Here is a 22,012-nt window from a genome sequence, read left to right on the forward strand (position 1 = left end):
CAGTCTGGTTGGTGAAAAAGCAGAATTTCTAATTATCACATCTTGTTTCATGAAGAAAAATATACCTGTATTAAAATCTGAAATGATTAATTCCTATGGCTCACAGTATATAATCAAAGTACTTCAAAGCAGACCTTAGGTAAAAAGCATTTTTATCCCTCAGCTTATTAACTTGTTCTCAGACAGGCTCCGATACCTCTGCACCCTGCTGGCACTGACTTTGATGTTAATATGTATTCATGTAATTGGTGTTTTGGCAACACAGCTTAATTCATGATGCTAATGAAGTCTTTGCAACACTAAAGGCAGACACAGAGGAGACAAGAAAGACATTCACACATACTTCAGGTGGTGGTGACACAGATTTTCAGCCACTTCATTATGTAAACTTGGATCTCACAGCACCATTCATTAACATAGTAATACCACACTGCATTCAAAATAGAATAAATGTATTTACACCACTACCAGAAGATGTTTTACATTAAATGAAAGCTTTATTTAATTAAATGAATTGCAAACATAATAGGTAATAAAGTCAAGAATCTTTTAACAGTAGTTTTGCCCTTTAAACTTTCCTTTCATAAAAAAAAATCATCTATCTTCAGCCTTGCTGAAGCTACTGCAGACAAAATATCAGCTGGCTGCCTCTTCTCTGAAGAATTCTTCCTTTGTTTGGCTCTGTACTTTAAAACAATGGACGTCATTAACAATCAGATCTGGGCATAAATCAAATGAACATTTTGCACACAAATCGGTAATTTATCAGTATTGCTGTTCCTCAATTTGTTTGTAAAGAAAAAAAAATACAAAATAAAATGGCAAAGCCTTAAAAATCGTAAAAATATTCTCCTTATCTAGTCTTTAATTAAACATGACTTTTGTCAGTTTCTTGGTACTATCCCATGGATGCTGGCAATATCATTTTCTTGTGTGTAGGCATGTGTGTCTCTGTCTCTGTTCAGGCTGACAGATCACATGTTCCTGGTTCTGTACTGCTGTTTGTGATGTTTTTTTGTTGTTTGTTTTTTTATGGTGTGCTAGTCTTTTTCTTGTTTTTCAGTATAACAGGTTGAAAAACCTGGTCCTAGATGAATAAGAAAGTGCAACAAGATTTCCATAGCAGAAGCCAAGAGGAGAAATGGCCTGTTTTCCAAAGATCCATGCAAAGATCCCAGGTTGTGGTTTCAGCTACAAGCGAATAACAATACAAGGGCAGATCCTGAGCTGAAATTGAGCAATGCTAGAAGAGCATTGAGGAAAACAGGCATTACACATTATCAATGCTAAGTGGCTGGTGTACCTAAGAGCAGAGAACAGCAGCCTCCCAGATCTCTCAGAACCAGTCAACATTGCAAATACTACTATTATTACTACTACTACTACTTCTGCTAATCATAATAGTCATAATGATGCTGGTGCAAGAGTACTAGAAAACGAGACCATATGTATCCCATATTAGCTTATTTTCATTCTTGAATTCAAAATCCTTCTAAAACTCTGGTTTTCTTCCACAGTGTGTCTTTTGTATTGTCATCCTCCCCTCACCCCTAACAAGTTATATATTGCAAACCTTTCTTGAATATCTGCCACTGCGATGGTTACTGTATCCTGTACAACGAGGTTGCTATTGTCTGCTTTTAGATTCGTACCCACCTTCTCTCCCTTTTTCAAATAATTCACTTCTTATAGGGATCTGCCTGACCCAGGAGCTGCCACCAGTCCCCTCTGAGGCCTTCCCAAAACCACAGCCTCAATTTATGTTCAAGCCATCTGCCACTATCTACAAAAATGTTAGCAAACCTATCTGAGGATGTGATCCCAGCTAGTGAATTACTACTTTTTTTTTACTGCAATTTTAAATATTTTTCTACTGTATTTCACTATAATCCGTTCTACTTTGATATCTGACATTAAGGTATTTGCAAAAGGTGAGTCTTATCTCCCTAAATTTAGTATATTTCAATTTGGTTTATTTATTTAGCTCCAATTTACAAAAGCAACCAAATTAGGGAACTTAACTCTGTAAGCTAAAAAACCTTACAAACCTTACATATGAAATCCATGGCATGTTAAAACAGTAGTTAGCACTGCCACCTCACAGCAAGGTCTTGGATTAGAATCCACTGTCTGGCCACGGGTTTGCATAGGTTCTCTCTGGGTTCTCTGGCTGTCTTCAATAGTCCAAAGACATGCTTTTAGTGAGGTTAGGTTATTTTCCAAATTACCCATAGTTGTGAATTGTTGTCTGTCTCTCTGTGTTGACCCTGAGTCAGACTAGGGTTGTACCTAGCCTCTTGCCCTATGGCAACTGTGATAGGCTTTAGCCCCCCTGTGACCCTAAATTGGATAAGTGGAAGAGAATGGGTAGAGTAAGAATTCCAGCAAAATAAAATTATGTATAATGTTTAACAACAGATTACATTTTCTATCCTTGTCTGTAAATTTGTTAATCTATAAATGCAGTAAAGTAAGACATTTACCCTGAAATGTAACAAAAGAGAAGTAACTTTACACCTTTAAAACATTCCATAGCACAGTTCATGAGTAAATCTACTTTTCGAGCTTTCCTGTAATCACTGCGGTGGTTGAGATGTTTTTACTGACCCTTCAAACTTTGCCTTCTAAAAAATACTTGCTGGAATAGTCTGAGTAATATTCTGTTTAGAGGAAATACTGACATTTATTCATGTAACATTTTAAAGCACTAAAAACACAAGGAAAACTAAAACAATACAGGGTTCTTTCTAAGGTTGTGAGTTGAGATAAGACGGAATAGTAGAGTGGACAGTTTTATTAGTTTACACACTGATTACATCTGATCACACTTTAATATTGATCATCATCATATAATAAATACAAAAAGTATATGATAAAAGCTTTGTTTCACATACAGTCATCACCATCATCATCATTCATATCATACTTGCTCACATGAACACAGAAGAAGAAATGATAAGGATCTATCAATACACTTTAAATTGTCTTTGGAGGTGAAGCCTAAGATTAACACCCAGGCCCAAACCTAGTTATTAAGTAAGAAGGTACAGCTTTCAAAGAGGACACTAATTCTAAGTAACCAATCCAATTAAAGTACTGATAGCACTGACATTTGGTTTGACCAGGAAGGGAAATTCATGGGTTTGTCCTAAAGCCATAGCTGTGGAGTTTCACTGATACTAATGGTTTAAAAAACAAAAACAACCTCAAGATTGTCTGATGATGCATAATTCCCCGTTTCATTTTGTAATGTAAATAATTAGTAATTAATAAAAGACTGTTTTGAATGACTGTTAATAATGTGTTGAACTGGCTCAAAAAGTTTTTACCTTTTGATACAAAACACTACTCATGCAAAATGTGAAACACTAAATCACAGCCTTGGCTTGGCAAGTTCACCATGCGTCTCTCCAAATTTAGGTGCTTAATGTGTTTTTGTTTTTAATACTTCTTCTAACTTTTATGATTCAATGCAACAAGTATTTGAAAGCATATTTCTTTATTTTACATCATGATCAGCATGGATGGTGAGAAGCATTACATTGTGAATTGCCAGTATGCCCATACATTTACCCTAGTAGATGGTGTATTTTACATCACCACTTAGTACCTAAGGTTTGATATCTTAGTGTTGTAAGAAGCACAAAGTTATCTTTCTAATACATTTTTCTTTAGTTCACTTTATAAAATTATATATGTATATTTTAATATTTCATAATAATTGGTTTCTTTTCTCCATTAGGTGACAAGCTGGAACCAGCTAATTTTTATAGTTTTCTTTGAAAACCACTTCCATGATTTGATCTTTCCAGTCATCGTCCTGCGATGATTCAACCAATCATTTAAGCTTTACTGTGTATGTGATATTTGAAGGATCAAACTAGGAGCTATCATGTTCTATACTATTTGTTAAGTGAGCTAAAGTAATTTGACAATATTGTGAATATGTCCTAAAACAGACCAGCTCAGTGCTTTATCTGACAGCCTGTATAAGCCTGTCTTTAATCTTCAGTATTTTTCTTCTCACATTCAATCATCATGTATGTACTTTAATCCTGTAGTCAGTCTAAATGTCAAGCTTGAAGAAGTTGATGCCCCCTCGAGGACAGAAAGTTAGATCATTAAGGGAAAATACAGCAAATGACACTAGATATTTCTGGGAGATATTGTAAAACTAAAGGATTTGATATTCTACCTAATATTTTGGTTTTACTCACTAACATTGAGGGGTGGCTGTTGCTCGGGAAGTAGACCAGGTCATCTACTAATGAGAAGGTTTGTTTTTTTGAAATCTGGCTTCTCCATGCCAAAGTATCCTCAAGTAGGTAAGTTGCCCTCCAATCCGTTCATTGGAGTATAAATGTTCAATAAAAAGGCACTTTGGCATCAAAAAAAGTCCTTGGGTAAATGAGGCAAGCTGTATAAAGCGCTTCGAGTGCTTAAGTAGTGCAAAAAAACACTATTTCCAAACCAGTCCATTTCAAATTTCATTCCTGCCTGTGTGTTGAATCAATGTCCTGGAAAAACTGTGTAAAATTTTGTGATTTAGACATTACACACAAATATTTGTAAACATATATAAAAGAGACTCTGCTTAGTGCTTGAAATAGAAGTAATAATGTATGTGTGTGCGCAAGACACTGTTTTCTTTTACAAATATGTCAATTGACTTTTCCATATTTCCACATGTTAAAACCTTCTTGTTTTAGGTCAGCCACAGCTCTGCAAGAGTAAGGACAAAGTGAAAATTAGGGCTTTATGGGAAAGGAGGACCCTTTTATGAATTCTGAAATACAGTAAGTCGTTCCTGTTCACGTCTCCAGACCGGAGAAAAACTGAGGTTTATACATAAAAAATGAGAGAGTGACTGTATGTTCTTATTCCAAAACGTTCAAATGCAACTCTGGAAGATTTATCATATAATTGTCAATTTCACTTTTACTCTCTTTTAGTTTATTATTATTTTTTTAAATATCTGTCACTTTATGTGTTAAATGCTCTTTTGTGTTCATCAATAGCTGTCTGTGTTTCCTGCATTCTGCTTGGTAGGCAGCTGTTTAAGGCTCCATAACTGTAGTGGTTTACACATTTGCCTCCCAAGTGAAAGGCCTCACACACGATGTGTAAGGAGCAGCAGAAAATTCTTTTTCAGCTTTCCTTTTTCTCAGTCACAAATTACGACACAAGAGCATAATGTTACCATATTTAAATGCTAATCCTGCGGAAGGAGAAGTAAATGTTAGCTTTGTTGAGTTGTATCTGTACACTTTTGTCAAAATGTGACAAAATGCAATCCTTTAAGGATTCCCCTGTATCTTAATACAATCCTCCTACCTCTCACTGACTAACCCAATCATCAAAGAAATGCATTTTATAAGATGAGAAAGGTTTTAGAGATACTTGTTTTTTTGTACAGGGACAGAAACCCTCAACAGAAAAATGTTAAAAACAGACTGGTACTTTTATAGCACTTTTCTATTCTATTTCAACACTTTCTTACCACAACTCTCATTCATATACACATCTATACAAGTGTCTTTTTCTATACCTAAACACATTTAACCTAAAATTCAGATGGATGCATTTTAAGATTTAGTATCTTGCCATGTGGAAGTAGAGGAGCCAGACATTGAACTGGAAGAGGTTGTGTTCTAATAGGCTGTCTATTAACCTTCGGGTTAGTAGATGACCTGCACTAATTCCTGAACCACAGCCACCCAAAGCAAAAACTGATGATTAAAATATGGTTTTAAATGACCACATAATTAAAACAAACTTTGATTTCACTTTGGGAACTTTGACCTTGGCCTTTTTTACATATGAAGTCTAATTTAATTATTGCAATCAAAAGTAATAACCACACACCCTTGTGTTGAGTTTAAGTTGTCACCTTTTACATCAGTCAGGTTCCAATAAATTAAATCAAAAATGATCATTTAAGATTTTGGTTGTTGCCTTTGAAACAGTAAAGAGCCTGGGCCCAACAATTACTGAGGAAGGGCATATTCTGTCATGGTCATCACCAGAATCCTCATATACTACATTGTCATGTCAACAAAAACAGTTTATGCACTTAGAAATCCAGAAAGTAGAGGCAGCAGATTATAGCTCACCAGCAGTGCAAAAAAAAACCAACCCCCCCCAAAAAAAACCCAGAAAATGCACGACAACAACCGTTTTACCAAATGCATTAACGTGGAATATCATGCAATTAAATACCATCAACAGCGTAACTGTAGTTAAGTCACCACAATAAAACTGGAAATTTACATAAAAATTGGGATATTTCAACATTTCAACCATAGTTTCAGTAGTTAACTTGCAATGTTCAGTACATAAATATCAGTTAAGAACAACAGTAACATCTTAGCATGCTGCATGGTTTTCACTGTCTGACTGAGTGGCTGGGGGTCGTGAGGGATGAGGAATGGGGTGGTGGGGAGTTAAACACCCAATAAATAAATTTAATTAATTAATTAATTAATTTTGTTGTGCTGTTGCACAACAAAATGAAAGTCATAATAAAATACACCCACCAGACTCTTTGTGTGAGACACGTGATACTGATTGTTCATTTCACACAGGCAGCCTTAAGTCGTGCAGAACAGCCACTGCTAATGACAACACAGGTAGGAATCATGCATTGTCATAAAAAAGAAGAAAGGATTAAAATGGATAATAAATAGACTGTACAGTTGAAAGAACACAGGGACAGACGGTGGCCATAATTATACTAGAAGTAACAATAGGAAGGAACAATAGCTTTTTTGTTTGCTGTAGGCAGGCCGAAGAGTTACAAGAGTTTAATGTTGTAGCTGATGTGTCCTCTGCTGTCAGAAGATGGGAGCACTGCTATTACTGTCTGCTGTTGTCGAAGTTGTTCAGGGAGAGAGAGAAAGAAGTGGGTGTGCAGAGTGCAGGAGCATGACCACAATCTCAAAATCAGATTCCTTTAACCCCACCACACATCCACCTGCACCTCTCTCTCAGTGCTGCTTCTTTCTCTGTGATTATCTGCTCGTTACTTTTCTGCTCTGCCTCCTCAAAATGCCTGGAAAAAAGTATTTACACCCATTCAGATTTTGCATATTTATTTTTTGTGCTGCAGATATACATTTGTTCCCATGAAGCTATATTTAATAACCCCTAATGATTGAGTGAAAACATGTTTTTAGAAATGTTCATCCTCTGCGTGAATGCTATTGTTGTCCTACCTCACCCCTGCAGCGGGGCAGAAGGAGCTCCTGAGCAGTGGAAGTGGACATTTTGCCACCGGCTGTCCCTGCGGTGCCATACCCTGGTCTCTTCTGATTGGCTTGAGCGAGGATGGCCCTGGCCATCCACGAACTGCGTCAGGCGGATGTAGGCGATGCAGGCAGCATCGTCCCCGATTATATGCACATGGGGGTTAAGGATGGTGGTGTGGATAGGTTTGCTGTTCTTTGAGAGGACTGATGGGAGACAAATAGTCCTCTTAGTGATGAATATTAAATATAGATGTATCATATATTTTATATTTTCAAAACATCAGTAGTAGATTAAACTAGTCTTACGATTGTCAAAATAAAATCTGTGGAAGTCCATTCCCTCCACCAGATTTCCCAGCCCCTCAGGTTCAAATGAGGTCAGACCAGGGTCGCAGATCTTCCTGTTAGTCAAGATATATTTTTACACAAATGATGCACGGAATAATTTAAACAGTTCTGTAACAATACTTTAGCAATGTTATATGCAACAATATTATAAAAAATGTAGTCTGTTGGCCTGTCTCATAACTTTCACTCGTAACTCTTTAGTGGCTCTATATCTCATAGCTAAAACATTTTTTAAAAATTTATAACACTGACAAGGAGACCTAAAATTCTGCCCACATCTGTTTAAGTAGTTACAGTGACTGTTTCATAGCTCTGACTTAGCATGTCAAAATTCTTGCTTACTAACTAACAACCATTACAGACCATCTCACAACTGCAGCCAGGTTTGTTAATACAGTAGTTTTTTTTCATTTATGCATTTATGATGCACCTTCCAAACAGTAACAATATTAAACAATGTATACGCAATAAGTAAAGATATTATAGAGCTTATAATTTTGCTCTTCCATGCTCCTCCCTCATGAAATGGGATCAAATGTTGCATAGAGTCACACTTCGAATAACAATGATAATAATAATAATAAATATAGCGATAAAAACAACAATCATTGTCACAAAATACTAAATGGAAAACCTTTAACCTTTAAATTTAAACCCTTTCCAGTATTTCTTATCTCATTTAATTTTATCCTACATTATATTTCACTAATAACTATATTCATCACTTACAGTTTAATTTCTTGGCACTATCACATGGACGCTGGAGAATCTATTTTTTTTTCACTGCAGTGAGTAAGTTTTTTATCTTAGTTCCCTGTCTCACATGTGTGTGATGCTCAGTTTTGCTGCTGCTCTGTCAGGTGGATTCTGTTCAACTGTGTTTCTTAGTGTGTCTAATCCACCCCAGTCTCCTCTTTAGTATATAAAATGCTGTAAAAAAAGTGTTTGCCCCTTCCTTATTTCCTATTTTTGTATGTTTGTCACACTTAAATGTTTCAGATCATCAAACTAATTTAAATATTAGACAAAGATAACACAAGTAACCACAAAATGCAGTTTCTAAATGACGTTGTTTATTATGAAGGCAAAAAAACCCAAACCTACATGGCCCCGCTAAACCTAATAACTGGTTGGGCCACCCTCAGCAACAACTGCAATCAAGCATTTGCTATGACTGCCAATGAGTCCTTTACAGCACTGTGGAGCAATTTTGGCCCGCATATCTTGGTGGAGGGTTTTTGAACATGAACCACCTTTTAAAGGTCATTCCACAGCATCTTAATCAGATTCAGGTCAGAACTTTGACTGGGCCACTCCAAAGAGTTCATTTAGTTTTTCCGAAACCATATAGAGGATTTGCTGGTGCCGTTTGGATCATTGTCCTGCTCCAGAACCTAGGTGTGCTTCGGCTCGAGGTCATGAACAGATGAACGGACATTCTGATAAGGATATTTTGGTAGACAGCAGAATTCATAGTTCCATTTACCATAGCAAGTCTTACAGGTCCCGAGGCAGAAAAACAGCCCCAGACCATCACACTTTCACCACTATATTTTACTGTTGATATGATGTTCCTTTTCTGAAATGCCAGATGTAATGAGACATACACCTTTCAAAAAGTTATACTTTTGTCTTATCAGTCCACGGAGGAATTAACCAAAAGTCTTGGGGATCATCAAGATGTTTTCTGGCATTTCCCTCTTGTCTGTCATTTGTGTCAGTCAGTTCTAACCCTGCCATGTTACCATTTTTGCTTTTTTTTCGTCACCTGTTTACTAGCAAATAAAGCTGTGATTCTGAGTTTAGTTCTTCTATAATCTTCTATATACCAAAGTATTGTAGATTCCAAGTAAATCTTTTTCTTAGGATTGCATCGAATCGTGTAAACAGTTTTTTTCTTTATTAGACAATATGTTGTGTAAATTTAATTTAGTATTTCATTTTTCTCATTGTGTATCATGACTTCAGCTGAATCTTATAACTGTGACTGAACAAGTCAAATATTTAATCCAGTTAAAATTTTACATTTTTTAAAAAAACAATCTAACAGTCACCTAACAAGCAAAAGTTTCTTGGTTCAGTCCTGGGGGAGACACAAATCCTTCTAGGATTGCATCAGGATGGGCAGCTGATGTAAAAAATCTGCCAAAACAAACATGTGGCACTTCCTGCTGTTGTGACTCCTTGTGAATAAGGGAACAGGCAAAAGTAGCTTATTCTACTAAAGATGGTAAGTTTAACTTAAAGTCTTATGTTTTGACATCCTAAACTTAACCCAGACTTTTAGTCTCAATTATTGACTTTCAAATGCATACTTTTGAGTCAGTAGTTCAAATTACACTTTTGACTTCCCTGTGTTACATTAATTTACCTAAACCTAATTTACCTTGTAATTTTTTGAAATTTTATTTTACTATCTTTTGAATGTGACTCAGTATGACATACAATAACTATGTCTTTGTAGTTCCACTTCCAATTTAGAATTACAACATAATCTTACGCAAAGTAACTCAAACTTATTTTTGAGCTCTGTTAGTAACTGTTGTATTGTTTTTGCTTGTAATATAATTGCTTTTTTAAAACTCATGCATACATTTTAATCTGTGTCACCTTTCTTTGTGGAAATGGGTTTCCATCACTTTAGGTACACTTTAACCACCCCTCCCCACTCTATCTCAGAAGCATTACTCTTAATTATATGGCAGGTAGAGAGGGGAAGAGAGGATAATACAATGAGTACAATTACTTTTTAATCTTTTAATACAACACGTTTTTATGTCAATCAGATTAATGGTTCTCTGTGGTTGATGGAGAGCTTTAATGTCCACTTAACAAGCTAAAATTGTACTGTTGCAGCAGATGTTTAAAAAATCTTTTATGGAACCAGAAGCATGTGCATTGGACTTACGCGTAGGCCTCAAAGTCTCCATTGTTGACAGCTTCAATAAGCTGCTCTGTGATCTTTATGATTTCCTGTTTGCGAGCTGCAGAGAAGAAACAAAAAAGTGTGAGAAAATTTGATTGTATCCCAAGTGACATTTCGGCTTGTGAAGCTACAATGTACTAATGTTCCAATGTACAAATGCAGCTCATGACAATGAAAAATTGAATGCAGATCAGTTCACACTTACCTATGAGCTTGCTATTCATTGTAAATGTTATCAGTCATCGCTTTCTCATCTGAGGTTACGAGTGAAAACTCCTTCATGCTGCTAAACACAAAAACTACTTCACTACTTAGATCCTCGCCTACATATCCCCCATTTTTTAAAATGCTTCCAACTGCTCCATAAAGGCGATGAATTGCTCGCTACCATCCATCATCCATCATATCTCTTGTTTGCATGTAAGGCTGCTTGAGCTCATCAAGCTATTCTTGTCCCAGCTCTTCAGATGAGATTTACTGTGTCCCTTTCCCCTCGCTTCCTCCCTACACTGAGAGGAAGGCTTAGCTTGCTCTAATTGTCCCTCTTCCTTCCTCCCTCTCTCTCTCTCTCTCTCTCTCTCTCTCCTTCCCCACCTCTTTCAGTCTCTCCACCTCTCTCAGTTTTTAATTTTGTTTTGTGCCTCTGTTTATCAAAAAATCACTTTTGCACTTCAAAACCCCAGTTTATTGTCTATATCAATACTCATGAAAAATTAGCAACATGCAAATGTTACTGCTGTTTTCAAAAATATACTTAAAAGGGCAGTCCACTTTAATGTGTAATAAAAAAAACCATATTCTCTTGCTTAACTCTAGTGGTGTAGAAAGTTTGGAGGCACTATTTTCTAAGTGCTGCGATGTGTCTATCAGAGCAATGTGCTCCTGACAATATAGCATAGAGTAATGAAAAAGAAAGCACGCTCTCTAAAAACAACTTAAAAGTATCAGTACATAATAAATCATATGCTCCTTACCAGGTCTTAAGATTAGGTAATTACAACCTCAGATGAACAACAAAACATAACATATTATGCAATGCATCAAACATTATACTATTTCCTATAAAGAAAAAAAGCCAAATGCAGAAGCAGTAAGTGAAGAATTAAGCACCTTGCTGCTATTTACCTTCTAAATCATAACAATAATAATATTTGTGTACTTGTATGTCATCCTTTCTGTCTGTAAACACAAGAGTTTGAAACGTTTTGAATGAATTCCAATAAAATGTTGTACAAGTGTAGACTGGGGTCATGTTAAGATTCCATTATTCCATTATATATTATTTGGCTTATATCTCCCATGGTCTTCAACACCAACTTTATGATTTATTGGTAAAAGTGACAAAAAGACTGACAACTTAGAAACAGTTATTCTTAAAACTGTGATGTGTATTGTCAGCATACACAAATTATAAAGATTTAAAACATCATGACACATTTGACCTCTGACCTCTTTGTAAAAGTGATAATAATGCTATTTTATAGCGATTTAAATTTATGTTTTTTACTGCTATTATTTGTACTGACAGCGCATAGGCATATAGGGAATGACATCTATCTATCTATCTATCTATCTATCTATCTATCTATCTATCTATCTATCTATCTATCTATCTATCTATCTATCTATCTACATACATATACATATATATATATATATATATACATATATATACACACACACATATATATATACATACATATATGTATATATAAAAAAGAAAAAACACCCATCTCGCCCCTGCGGGCGGTTTATCCTTCAAGCTCGGGTCCTCTACCAGAGGCCTGGGAGCTTGAGGGTCCTGCGCAGTATCTTAGCTGTTCCCAGGACTGCGCTCTTCTGGACAGAGATCTCCGATGTTGTTCCCGGGATCTGCTGGAGCCACTCGCCTAGCTTGGGAGTCACCGCACCTAGTGCTCCGATTACCACGGGGACCACCGTTACCTTCACCCTCCACATCCTCTCGAGCTCTTCTCTGAGCCCTTGGTATTTCTCCAGCTTCTCGTGTTCCGTCTTCCTGATATTGCTGTCATTCGGAACCGCTACATCGATCACTACAGCCGTCTTCTCCTGCTTGTCTACCACCACTATGTCCGGTTGGTTAGCCACCACCATTTTGTCCGTCTGTATCTGGAAGCTCGGTCATTCTCCATCACCCTTGGGGGCATCTCCCATTTTGACCTCGGGACTTCCAGGTTATACTCGGCACAGATGTTCCTGTACACTATGCCGGCCACTTGGTTATGGCGTTCCATGTATGCCTTGCCTGCTAGCATCTTGCACCCTGCTGTTATGTGCTGGATTGTCTCTGGGACATCTTTACACAGCCTGCACCTGGGGTCTTGCCTGGTGTGATAGACCCCAGCCTCTATGGATCTTGTACTCAGAGCTTGTTCCTGTGCTGCCATGATTAGTGCCTCTGTGCTGTCTTTCAGTCCAGCTTTGTCCAGCCACTGGTAGTATTTCTGGATATCAGCCACCTCCTCTATCTGCCGGTGGTAGATAATATGTGGGGACAGAGTGTCTCCTTGGTAAATCCTGCACTTGATGGCAACTTGTGCTATTGGCTTGAAGTTGGCCTCCAGTGTTGTTTGCCATATCCCCATTTAATTCCTGACAAAGGCTATTAGGATCCTGTTGATTCTGTGCAGTTCTAAGCATTCCAGGATCTATGTATGAGGCACTGAGTCACAGGCTTTCTTGTAGTCAATCCAGGCAATGCACAGGTTAGTCAGTCTTGTCTTGCAGCCTCTTGCATTTGACTGCTATTTACCAGGAACTGGTGTTTTACCCCTCTGGTGTTCCTGCCAATTGTTTTCTGGGCTCCACTCATGCATGGAACCATGTGTCTGTTTATCTTATGATCTCTGTCTCTGTTTGTTTCCTGTCTTATTTTCATGATCCTTTGTCCCGTTTGTGTTGCGTTCAGTTTTGCGCCCCCTGTCTCGTTAGTCGGTTTAGTTTACTTGTGTTTCCTGGTGTGTTCCATCTCCCTCATCTCCCTATACTGATGTATATTTAAGCCCTTAGTTTCCTCCTGTCACTTGCTGCGATCTTCCTCTAGCTGTGTTTCCTGTCTGTTTGGAGTTTCTTAGCTAGTATGTTCAAGTAGCTGCCTAGATTAAGTCCCTTGCAATCTTGTTTCCTGCAGAGTCATTTGTATCCATCCATTCAACCATCCATCCATTCTCTTCCACTTACTAAATTCAGGGTCGTCTATCTAGATATAGACTTCTGTGTATCATCTGGGGCTGACAGATCATGTGCTTTTCTTCTGTTTCTTGTAGTCTGTTATCTCCAAACATTGATTCTGTTCATCTGGACGTGGTGTTTTCAGTGGGAGAAACGTTTCCTCACTCATCCAAGTGACTTCTTCAGTCTCAGCTGACCGCAGGTTTCCCCAATCTTATAAACAGAGATGGTCTTTCCCTTTTCATGTAAATGGCCTCCTTGACTCTGCACTCAAACCAGCTTTCCTCCCTGTCCAGGATGTGTACATTCTCATCATTGAAAGAGTGTCCACTGGCCTGTAGGTGTAAATAGACCGCAGAGTCCTGGCCTGACGAGGTAGCTCTTCTGTGTTGTGCCATCCAATTTGTCAGAGGTTGTTTGGTTTCCCCGATGTATAGATCCTGGCAATCCTCCTGGCACTTAACAGCGTACACTATGTTACTCTGTTTGTGTCGAGGGCCCCGATCTTTGGGGTGGACCAATTTTTGGCGCAGCGTGTTTTGGGGTTTAAAAGCCACAGAGAAACGTTGTTTACAAAAAATGCATCTCAACTGTTCTGATACTCCTGACACATACGGGATCACTATAGGTTTTCCCTTAGGGAGCGGTTGTCCTTGTCTCCTGGATCGGCTGGAGCTTTCTTTTGGCGCCTTCCCAGCTTTGACAAAAGTCCAGCTGGGATAACCACATTTACTCAGGGCCTTATTGATGTGATGTTCATCTGCTTCCCTGGCTGCTGTGTCTGTGGGGATGTTGTTCGCTCTGTAGCGTCCTGATGACACCCAGTTTATGCTCCAGTGAGTGATGAGAGTCAAACCTTAAATACTGATCTGTATTAGTCTGTAGTCTGTTAGTTTTTTTTTTCATGGCAATTTTGATGACCACTCTTTTTTTTAGCTTGTGTACAGTGAGTGCACCAGGTGATTTTTTTTTAAACCATCATCACTCTGTGGAAATGCTTTAAAAAGCTGTGCTTTTCTGTCTTCCTCCTTAGACAGTTGTTTCAGTTTCTTCAGTCAAACGTTCTCTTCCTTTCTTTTAACTGTTCAGGCTTCTCTGTTCCAACATTGCAAACATTTTCTTCACTTTACCTGGAGGTTTCCTGATGTCTACTTGAGGGAAGATTTTGGGGATTGTGTGAACACATGCCTGAATGCTCTAAACTAGCAAAATGCAAGAATAGAATTCTTGCAGTTTGAATTAATAGAGGTAGTTCCACTTGTTGATTATGAATGAATTCAGTACATTTGATTACCAGTCCCTAGGTCAGGGGTAGGGAACTCCAGGCCTCGAGAGCCGGTGTCCTGCAGGTTTTAGATGTGTCCTTGATCCAACACAGCTGATTTAAATGGCTAAATAAGCTCCTCAACATGTCTTGAAGTTCTCCAGAGGCCTGGTAATGAACTAATCATTTGATTCAGGTGTGGTGACCCAGGGTGAGATCTAAAACCTGCAGGACACTGGCTCTCGAGGACTAACGTTCCCTACCCCTTCCCTAGGTGCTACTTACTTTCTTAAACTCCTATGGAAGGAGTCAGGGTGTACTTACTTTTTCAGAGGACTGCAAAGAGTCCTGTGAAACATTTGTCTTCACTTGATTGTAGACGCTAAAATATCTACAACATCTTAAATCTCATTTTTAGGTGAATTGTAGCTTAGAGTCATGTGAAGTCACATGAATTAGATTCAAGTCAGAGACTACTAAGGTAGTTACAATTATGATAATTACAATAATGGTGGGATAGAATATTGAAACAATAATATACTGTATCACTTGTCTTTGCAAACACACAATATACATATGAGAGGCTACAACTATACAACAAAACAAATAAAAAAAAGACAAATGACAAATATATATATAAAAATACAAATACCAGGGTGATGATTTATGTGATTGATACATTGCCTTTTAATATATCAAAATCACTTATTGAGATATTATTGTATCATGGGTTCCTGTGACTCTAATTGCTAATTCATTCTCCAAGGTAATCTAACTACACTTCTTCAGTCCAAATGATATAAGTGAGGTAATTCCATAACTTTAGATGTTTAAATCTTCCACATAAAATGAATATTTGATACAATGACTACATAGATTTTTTGATGTGCTACACAAAGAGGCTGTCTGAGAGTAAAAGGGGGCCTTCTCTCGTATTGCTATGAGATTATTAATAAAGTCAGTCTATATATGTATGTGGCCTACCTTTCACATCTTCATCCTCGATAGTTGTGTTGTTGCTATCAGATGATTCCTGCAAAGTACAGAAACCTGATTACAAAAAATTTCACATGAATACTTAATAAAATTAATAAAAATAAATGTGTTTTTTTTACACACCCATAAATGCATGCACACATATTCACAACACGCTCAAATTTCTTCATTAAACTCTACAAAACCTCCACACCACGTATACCAAGTATACAAAGCCGAGCATTTGACATCACTCCGACACAATGGACTGAGCTGTCTTAGCTTAAATGGACACAGACAGACAATTCTTAGCCACTGTTACACATACGTTGTACAGTGGTGGATTGGTGGTTACTCTGGTAGCACTCTAGTTGACATATGAAGATTGCTAAGCCAGTGGCAGAACCATTGAGCTCCACTAATCTAAACACAGTAGGGGACCATAAGACAAAGAAACACCTCACAGGACTCAAATCCCCAGCAACTCACACTCTGTCTGTCTGCCACATGCATAGATATACAAAGAGATGCACACATTTATTAAAGAAACTTCAAAAACCCTGAAAAATACAGTTTAGCCCACATGGTTAGAGAAACAATGTGGGGACGACAATGACAAATGGAAAACAGTATAAGAAATAAAGATGTGGACAAAAGGGAGGAGGATGTACCTTGATCCCATCTACTGGATTATGGATAACAGTAGTCTGAGGTTCCTGGAGGAAGAATGGAGAGAAAGAGAGGGGAGAAAACAGAAAGAAGTTGTGGAAACAAGTGAAGGTGTTTAATGATGGCAAAAAATGATTGAGAGACATAAGAGAAAGATAAGCACAGCGTAGGATGTGAGTAACACATGGAAAGACGGTAAAAATTCTGAATAGTACGTTAAAGATTGGAAAGAGTTAATGGTAAATGATGACCGTAAGTTCCCAATAAATCCACAATTGTGAATGATAACTAAATTCTCTGTCGCATGCATTCTCTCTCTTATCAAAGTGATCACTTTAATCCCATCCATTCCATTATAATTTAAATAAATACAGTTATTAATCTTATATACAATAACTTTCAATATATGGTAGTGTACTACATGTATATGATTCTGCCCTACGTAGACAGTAAGTGGTGTAAAAAAATTTAAAAGGGTAAGTCAGGTTAACTTCATGATGGAAAGACCAAAACAATGCATCCCGAAGTATTTTGTCTACCAAAGCTGTTTATATCTTATTGGTAGGTGCATTGTCAAAAAGTAATTTTTGTCATTTAAGTTTACTGGTTAGTTCTGAGGTCATTCTTATTACATTAATGAGTATTTTTACAATCGGTTTAGTTTCTTTTCTATTGGGTTCTCCTTGTGTCTTTGTCCTGTGTTCCTCTGTGTGTGTCTTTGTGTCTCGTCTCTCCTTCCTGTTTACATGTTTCCCTTGCTCTGTCATGTGTATCCATGTATGTTTCTTCAGCCCCTCATGTCTCACTCCCTCTCTCAAGGGTCCCTTCTAGCTCACTCGCTCATGTTGTCACAGTGTACGTCTCGCTATGTTTCCTGTTTTATTTTGATAGTCCCGTGTTCCAGTGTGTTTAGTTTTGCTTCCCCTGTGGCGTCATGTTCATTTGTGTCAGCTGTGTTTCCCATGTGTTTCCACTCTCCTCGTTACCCATCCCTGTTTCCCTTTGTTCATTGTCGAGTCGTCTGTTTACCTCCTCACGTTTCCATGGTTAAGGTCATCTGGATTTTCAGGTTTCATGTTTTAGTTTCTACCAGTTTAGGTTTTGTTAATTCTTGTTCTGTTTATGTTATTGCTTATTTTCATTTGTTTCATCGCCCAAAATAAAGGCTTGCTTTTTGTTAGATTCAGTTTTGGCTCCCATGCATTCTGCTTTTAGGTCCACATCACAACACACTGGCTACTATGGGGCGCCGATGTTTTTGTAAGATTTAGAGCTAAATGTGGAAAAATGTTGCCGTTAATTTCGGCATGTTTCAGTTTACAAACGGCGCCCCATAGGCTACAAAGCCGTAACAATTCTATGTCTTCCCAAGTAGTTACTACAGGCTAAGAAGCTCTTAGTCATTGGAATAGACCAGTTGTGTGGATTTTTCTCCAGAAAGAATTTTTTTTATATATATATAAAAGTAGATAGAAATGGCAAAAAACAGCTCTGTTCTCACTGATTGCTGGAGCTACTGATTAGAAGTCTGATGGGCAAACAACAGACTACCAAACCAACTATGGGCAAAACCAATTCACAGAGAGGCCTTTCTTTCATGATCTTTTCTGCTGGATTACAGGTTCACTGCATTGCAGATATAGAGTGAACTGTCTCAGAAAGCAAAGATGAGAGTATTTGGGCTGTTTCCCCTATATCAAATATTTACAGTATGATAACTGCCTCCCAGCTGTAGCTTTACTTAATGTAAAAATATGCAAGTGGGATTGAGCTCTCTGTAAAAGACAGATTTACATTTATGTAAGGCTTAAACAAAATTCACTCGCTCAGACTTATTTATAGTCTCAGAATCTGTATTATAGTAGGGTCTCTACCTTAAAATATAAAATGCATGTGAACCAAATCTCAGGCTCACAAAAGTCCACTAAATGATAAGCAATGATTAATTATATGTGAATTGAGAATCAGGCAAATCTACAGAAGTTTTAAAGCATGGAGCTAAAAATAAACACAACATATCACTTTTATTAGCATCTAAAAGTTGTGTCACGGTTCTGGGTCATTTTGACCCAGCATTTCAGTTCCTTAATGTTTTGGTATTCTTCTGTATTATGATTTATGTTCTGATTCTTTATTGTGCTGTTTTGATTATTATTATTATAGGTTTGGTTAAGTGTCAAGTTTGCGTCTTGGTGATTTTCTCTTGTTTCCTGTTTTACTTTGAAGGTCTATGTCTTATGTGCAGTGAGTCTAGTTTTGCTTCCCCCTGTCTCGTTAGCCCTAATCTCTCCCAGCTGTGTCTCCCTCCTGTTTCCCATTCCCTGATTATGCCTCTGTGTATATAACCCCTGTGTTTTCCTTTGTTCTCTCTTTCAGATTTTGCCCATGTGTTCCAGTTAGTGTTTTCACGGTTTGGTTTCTGTTTTTGTTCTTTGCCAGCAATAAAGCTGTGGTTTTGAGTTGCAATTTTGTCTCCACAAGTCCTGCGTTTGGGTCCTCTTCCCTGCCTGCCCGCACACACAGCCTTGACAAGTTGACATAGGTACCATAAATGTCAACTTTTGTTTCAAATTGATGCAAATTTTAATCAGTTTTCTTCAGTTTTTGGTTGAAAAGTGCAACATTTCACAGCCTCCTGGCTATAAGCCTTTTAAAGTGGTTTTGATAGGAAGTGAGACCAGGGGGATGTTCTTCGTACCTCGCTTACTACATCCAAGATCAAATGACACATCCAAGATCAAATCATCGCGCTAACCGTGAGCTCGCTAATCCGGTTGTCCGAACGCACCTGTTGTTGACGATTAGTATAGCTGGCTGAAGTAATCTGAGATCACTGGGTGGCTTAAAAGGGGCTACGCATCGATAGTAGAAACATTGATCGGCAACCCTGTGATTGGTCGGCGAAGATGTCGAAGGAGCGCGCGCAGTATCTCACGGCAGCAGACCAAGAACTCTTGATTGAGGGATATCAGGAGTTTCAGAGTTTAATTAAAACGCAGGGGAACACTGCAAAGGCTGCAAAAGCAAGGAGAGAGGGCTGGCAGAAAGTTGCTGACAAATTAAACTCGTAAGTGATCCATGATATTACATTATATCATGTGATATTATTTCATTCCACATTATATTATATTACATCATATCCTCTTTCACATTAGAGCCACAACAGGACCCACTAGAACATGGGAAAAAGTAAAAGTGAAATATAAGAATATTCTACAGAATGGTAATATTTATCACTTATATTGCTTTTAGTCTATGACAAGAGACCCTGGAATAATCTGTTTGTTTATAACAGCAACCAAGAAAAGGGCAGAGCAAATAAAGACAGGTGGTGGTCCTGCACCCCTCCTCACACCCCTTTTTGTACTGTGACATTTATTGACATTGTGGGTTTTATGTGTGTGTAGTTTGAATAACACTCCATCACTTTTACCTGTTCCCATGCAAGGGTGACTGAAGCATGCACAGTAAGTCGGGAGTAAGTATATACAGTACAGTAAGTATATATATATATATATATATATATATATATATATATATATATATATATATATATATATATATATATATATATATATATATATATATATATAGAGAGAGAGAGAGAGAGAGAGAGAGAGAGAGAAAAGTAAATAATAACCTCACGGGAGAATCGATATCTCTCTATGAGCACACCGTCGCGCCGAGCTAAAGGATCCCGTCTATCCCGCAATATACGCTAAATTCTGTAAACTCTCCTTATCAATCTTGCACCTTCCTTGCTCGCGTACAAACGGACAGGACATGGCTGCGACAGACTTCCCAAATCCACCTTCGCTTCTTTTTAGCCGTGGTCTCTCATCTTGATTGCACGTAGTAATTTACTATTACTACTCTAAAATATGAATTACATCTGACATGATCTACTACATGTAATAGAATGATTAATAGTACATTTCCTTTTTTCGGAAATGACCTGTATGTATCTGTATGAAATCAATAAAAGAATCAAATACATTATCTTTAGTTACATTGATAATATTTATTTATGGTAAAACAGTGGCGAAATATCGCTCTTGCTTTCATATAACTGCAGCGGACATACCTGAGAGGCCGCGATCTAATCCTGTTTACATAAAGTAAACCTGCTCCCGAGCAGGCTTACTTTTACGGCTCTGTTGCTATGACAGCAAGCCCCAGATGAGCTTCGGAGAACCGAACGATCCAAGATCACGCCAAATCGTCAACATTCAAATCCGGCTAACTTGCTTAGCGAGGTACGAAGAACAGGCCCCAGGTGCATTCTCCTAGTGTTTTTAGATTTTTAAACAATTACAGAGTTGTGGACCATGCATTGGTTCCCCGGTGGGACTCTCAATTCTCTCAGTAATGTCCCCAGGACATTACAATAGAACTGATGGAATGCAGAAACTTCTTGAGCTGTGACTGCAAGCATAAAAACAAAAATCTTCACTTGCCACTGGCTATATTTGCATCAACCATAGATGACCGCTTAACAGCAAATGCTCTGAAAATGGTCCAAATACATACAAGCATATCATCTTGAAAGGATGGTTTCCCAAATTTATACCTGGAAAAGTTTTTGACTTGCATAGATCCATCCCAGAGGTTTGCAAATCGAGAAACAACCCAATACAAAGCTTCTTGATGTGTGACTACAACCACAGCAACAAGGTTATTTTATTATGCATTAACCAGCCAGTTAAAAAAGAAAATAAAAACCCTAAATGTATCCATTAGTAGTTCTCAAGCGAGCACCCCAGTGGGTAGTGACTCTCACTGTTTCTTTTTGTGCCTTTTGGGTTATGTATGCTTGTGTCTGGATCCTCCTAGAATCATGTTTTTATTTTTTAGAAAACAACACATGCATGGACACCTTTACAAAGAATGAACACAAAGAATAATTCCAATAAGTACACCCTGTGTCAGTATTTGTTTTATTTTAAGACAGACTTACAAGGCAAGATAATGGGTTTGTTACTGGGATTGAGTTAAAAAGCAAAATTATTGAGCTGTTACTTTAAAAGTGATTGAAAACTTAAAATAACACAAAAAATCATAGCAACAACCCATAGACCATAGAGCTTTTTTTTTTTTGCCAAAACCATACACGTCTCCCCCTTTCTCAATCTCTCTCTCTCTCTCTCTCTCTCACACACACACACACACACACACACACACACACACACACACACACACACACACACACACACACACACACACACACACAGCTAGAAATGTTTTGGACAGACAGAAACACATAGAGCTGCATACCAGTGCAGCAGAGGGGATGTTGCCTTTGGGACTGGTGACTATGCTGTTTCTCGTGCTGTTTGTCTGAGGCTGTGCAGGAAACAAAAAGTATTATATTAGTACTCAGCGGCCATTCTG

At 37.8% G+C, this 22,012-nt stretch overlaps 1 protein-coding gene across 5 annotated transcripts in view; it reads right to left on the bottom strand.

The window, feature by feature from the left end:
• Positions 1 to 3,482: 3,482 nt before the first annotated feature.
• LOC116314849 (calcium/calmodulin-dependent protein kinase type II subunit beta) overlaps positions 3,483 to 22,012 on the bottom strand; it is a 76,243-nt gene continuing 57,713 nt past the window's right edge. For 2 of the 5 annotated variants that reach the window (XM_031732986.2, XM_039615687.1), the window contains exons 15-21: positions 21,896 to 21,964; positions 16,624 to 16,668; positions 15,962 to 16,010; positions 10,504 to 10,579; positions 7,554 to 7,648; positions 7,215 to 7,451; positions 3,483 to 7,051 (exon numbers count right to left, since the gene is read on the bottom strand). In XM_031732986.2, coding sequence (XP_031588846.1) covers positions 7,216 to 7,451; positions 7,554 to 7,648; positions 10,504 to 10,579; positions 15,962 to 16,010; positions 16,624 to 16,668; positions 21,896 to 21,964 — 570 coding nt within the window. In that variant the 3' untranslated portion in view covers positions 3,483 to 7,051; position 7,215. Of the gene's footprint in view, positions 7,052 to 7,214; positions 7,452 to 7,553; positions 7,649 to 10,503; positions 10,580 to 10,762; positions 10,808 to 15,961; positions 16,011 to 16,623; positions 16,669 to 21,895; positions 21,965 to 22,012 lie in introns of those variants that run through there. The other 3 variants (XM_039615689.1, XM_039615688.1, XM_039615690.1) reach the window with 2 other exon arrangements.

Source organism: Oreochromis aureus, linkage group 7 (genome assembly GCF_013358895.1).
Source record: "Oreochromis aureus strain Israel breed Guangdong linkage group 7, ZZ_aureus, whole genome shotgun sequence".
Lineage (NCBI taxonomy): Eukaryota > Metazoa > Chordata > Actinopteri > Cichliformes > Cichlidae > Oreochromis > Oreochromis aureus.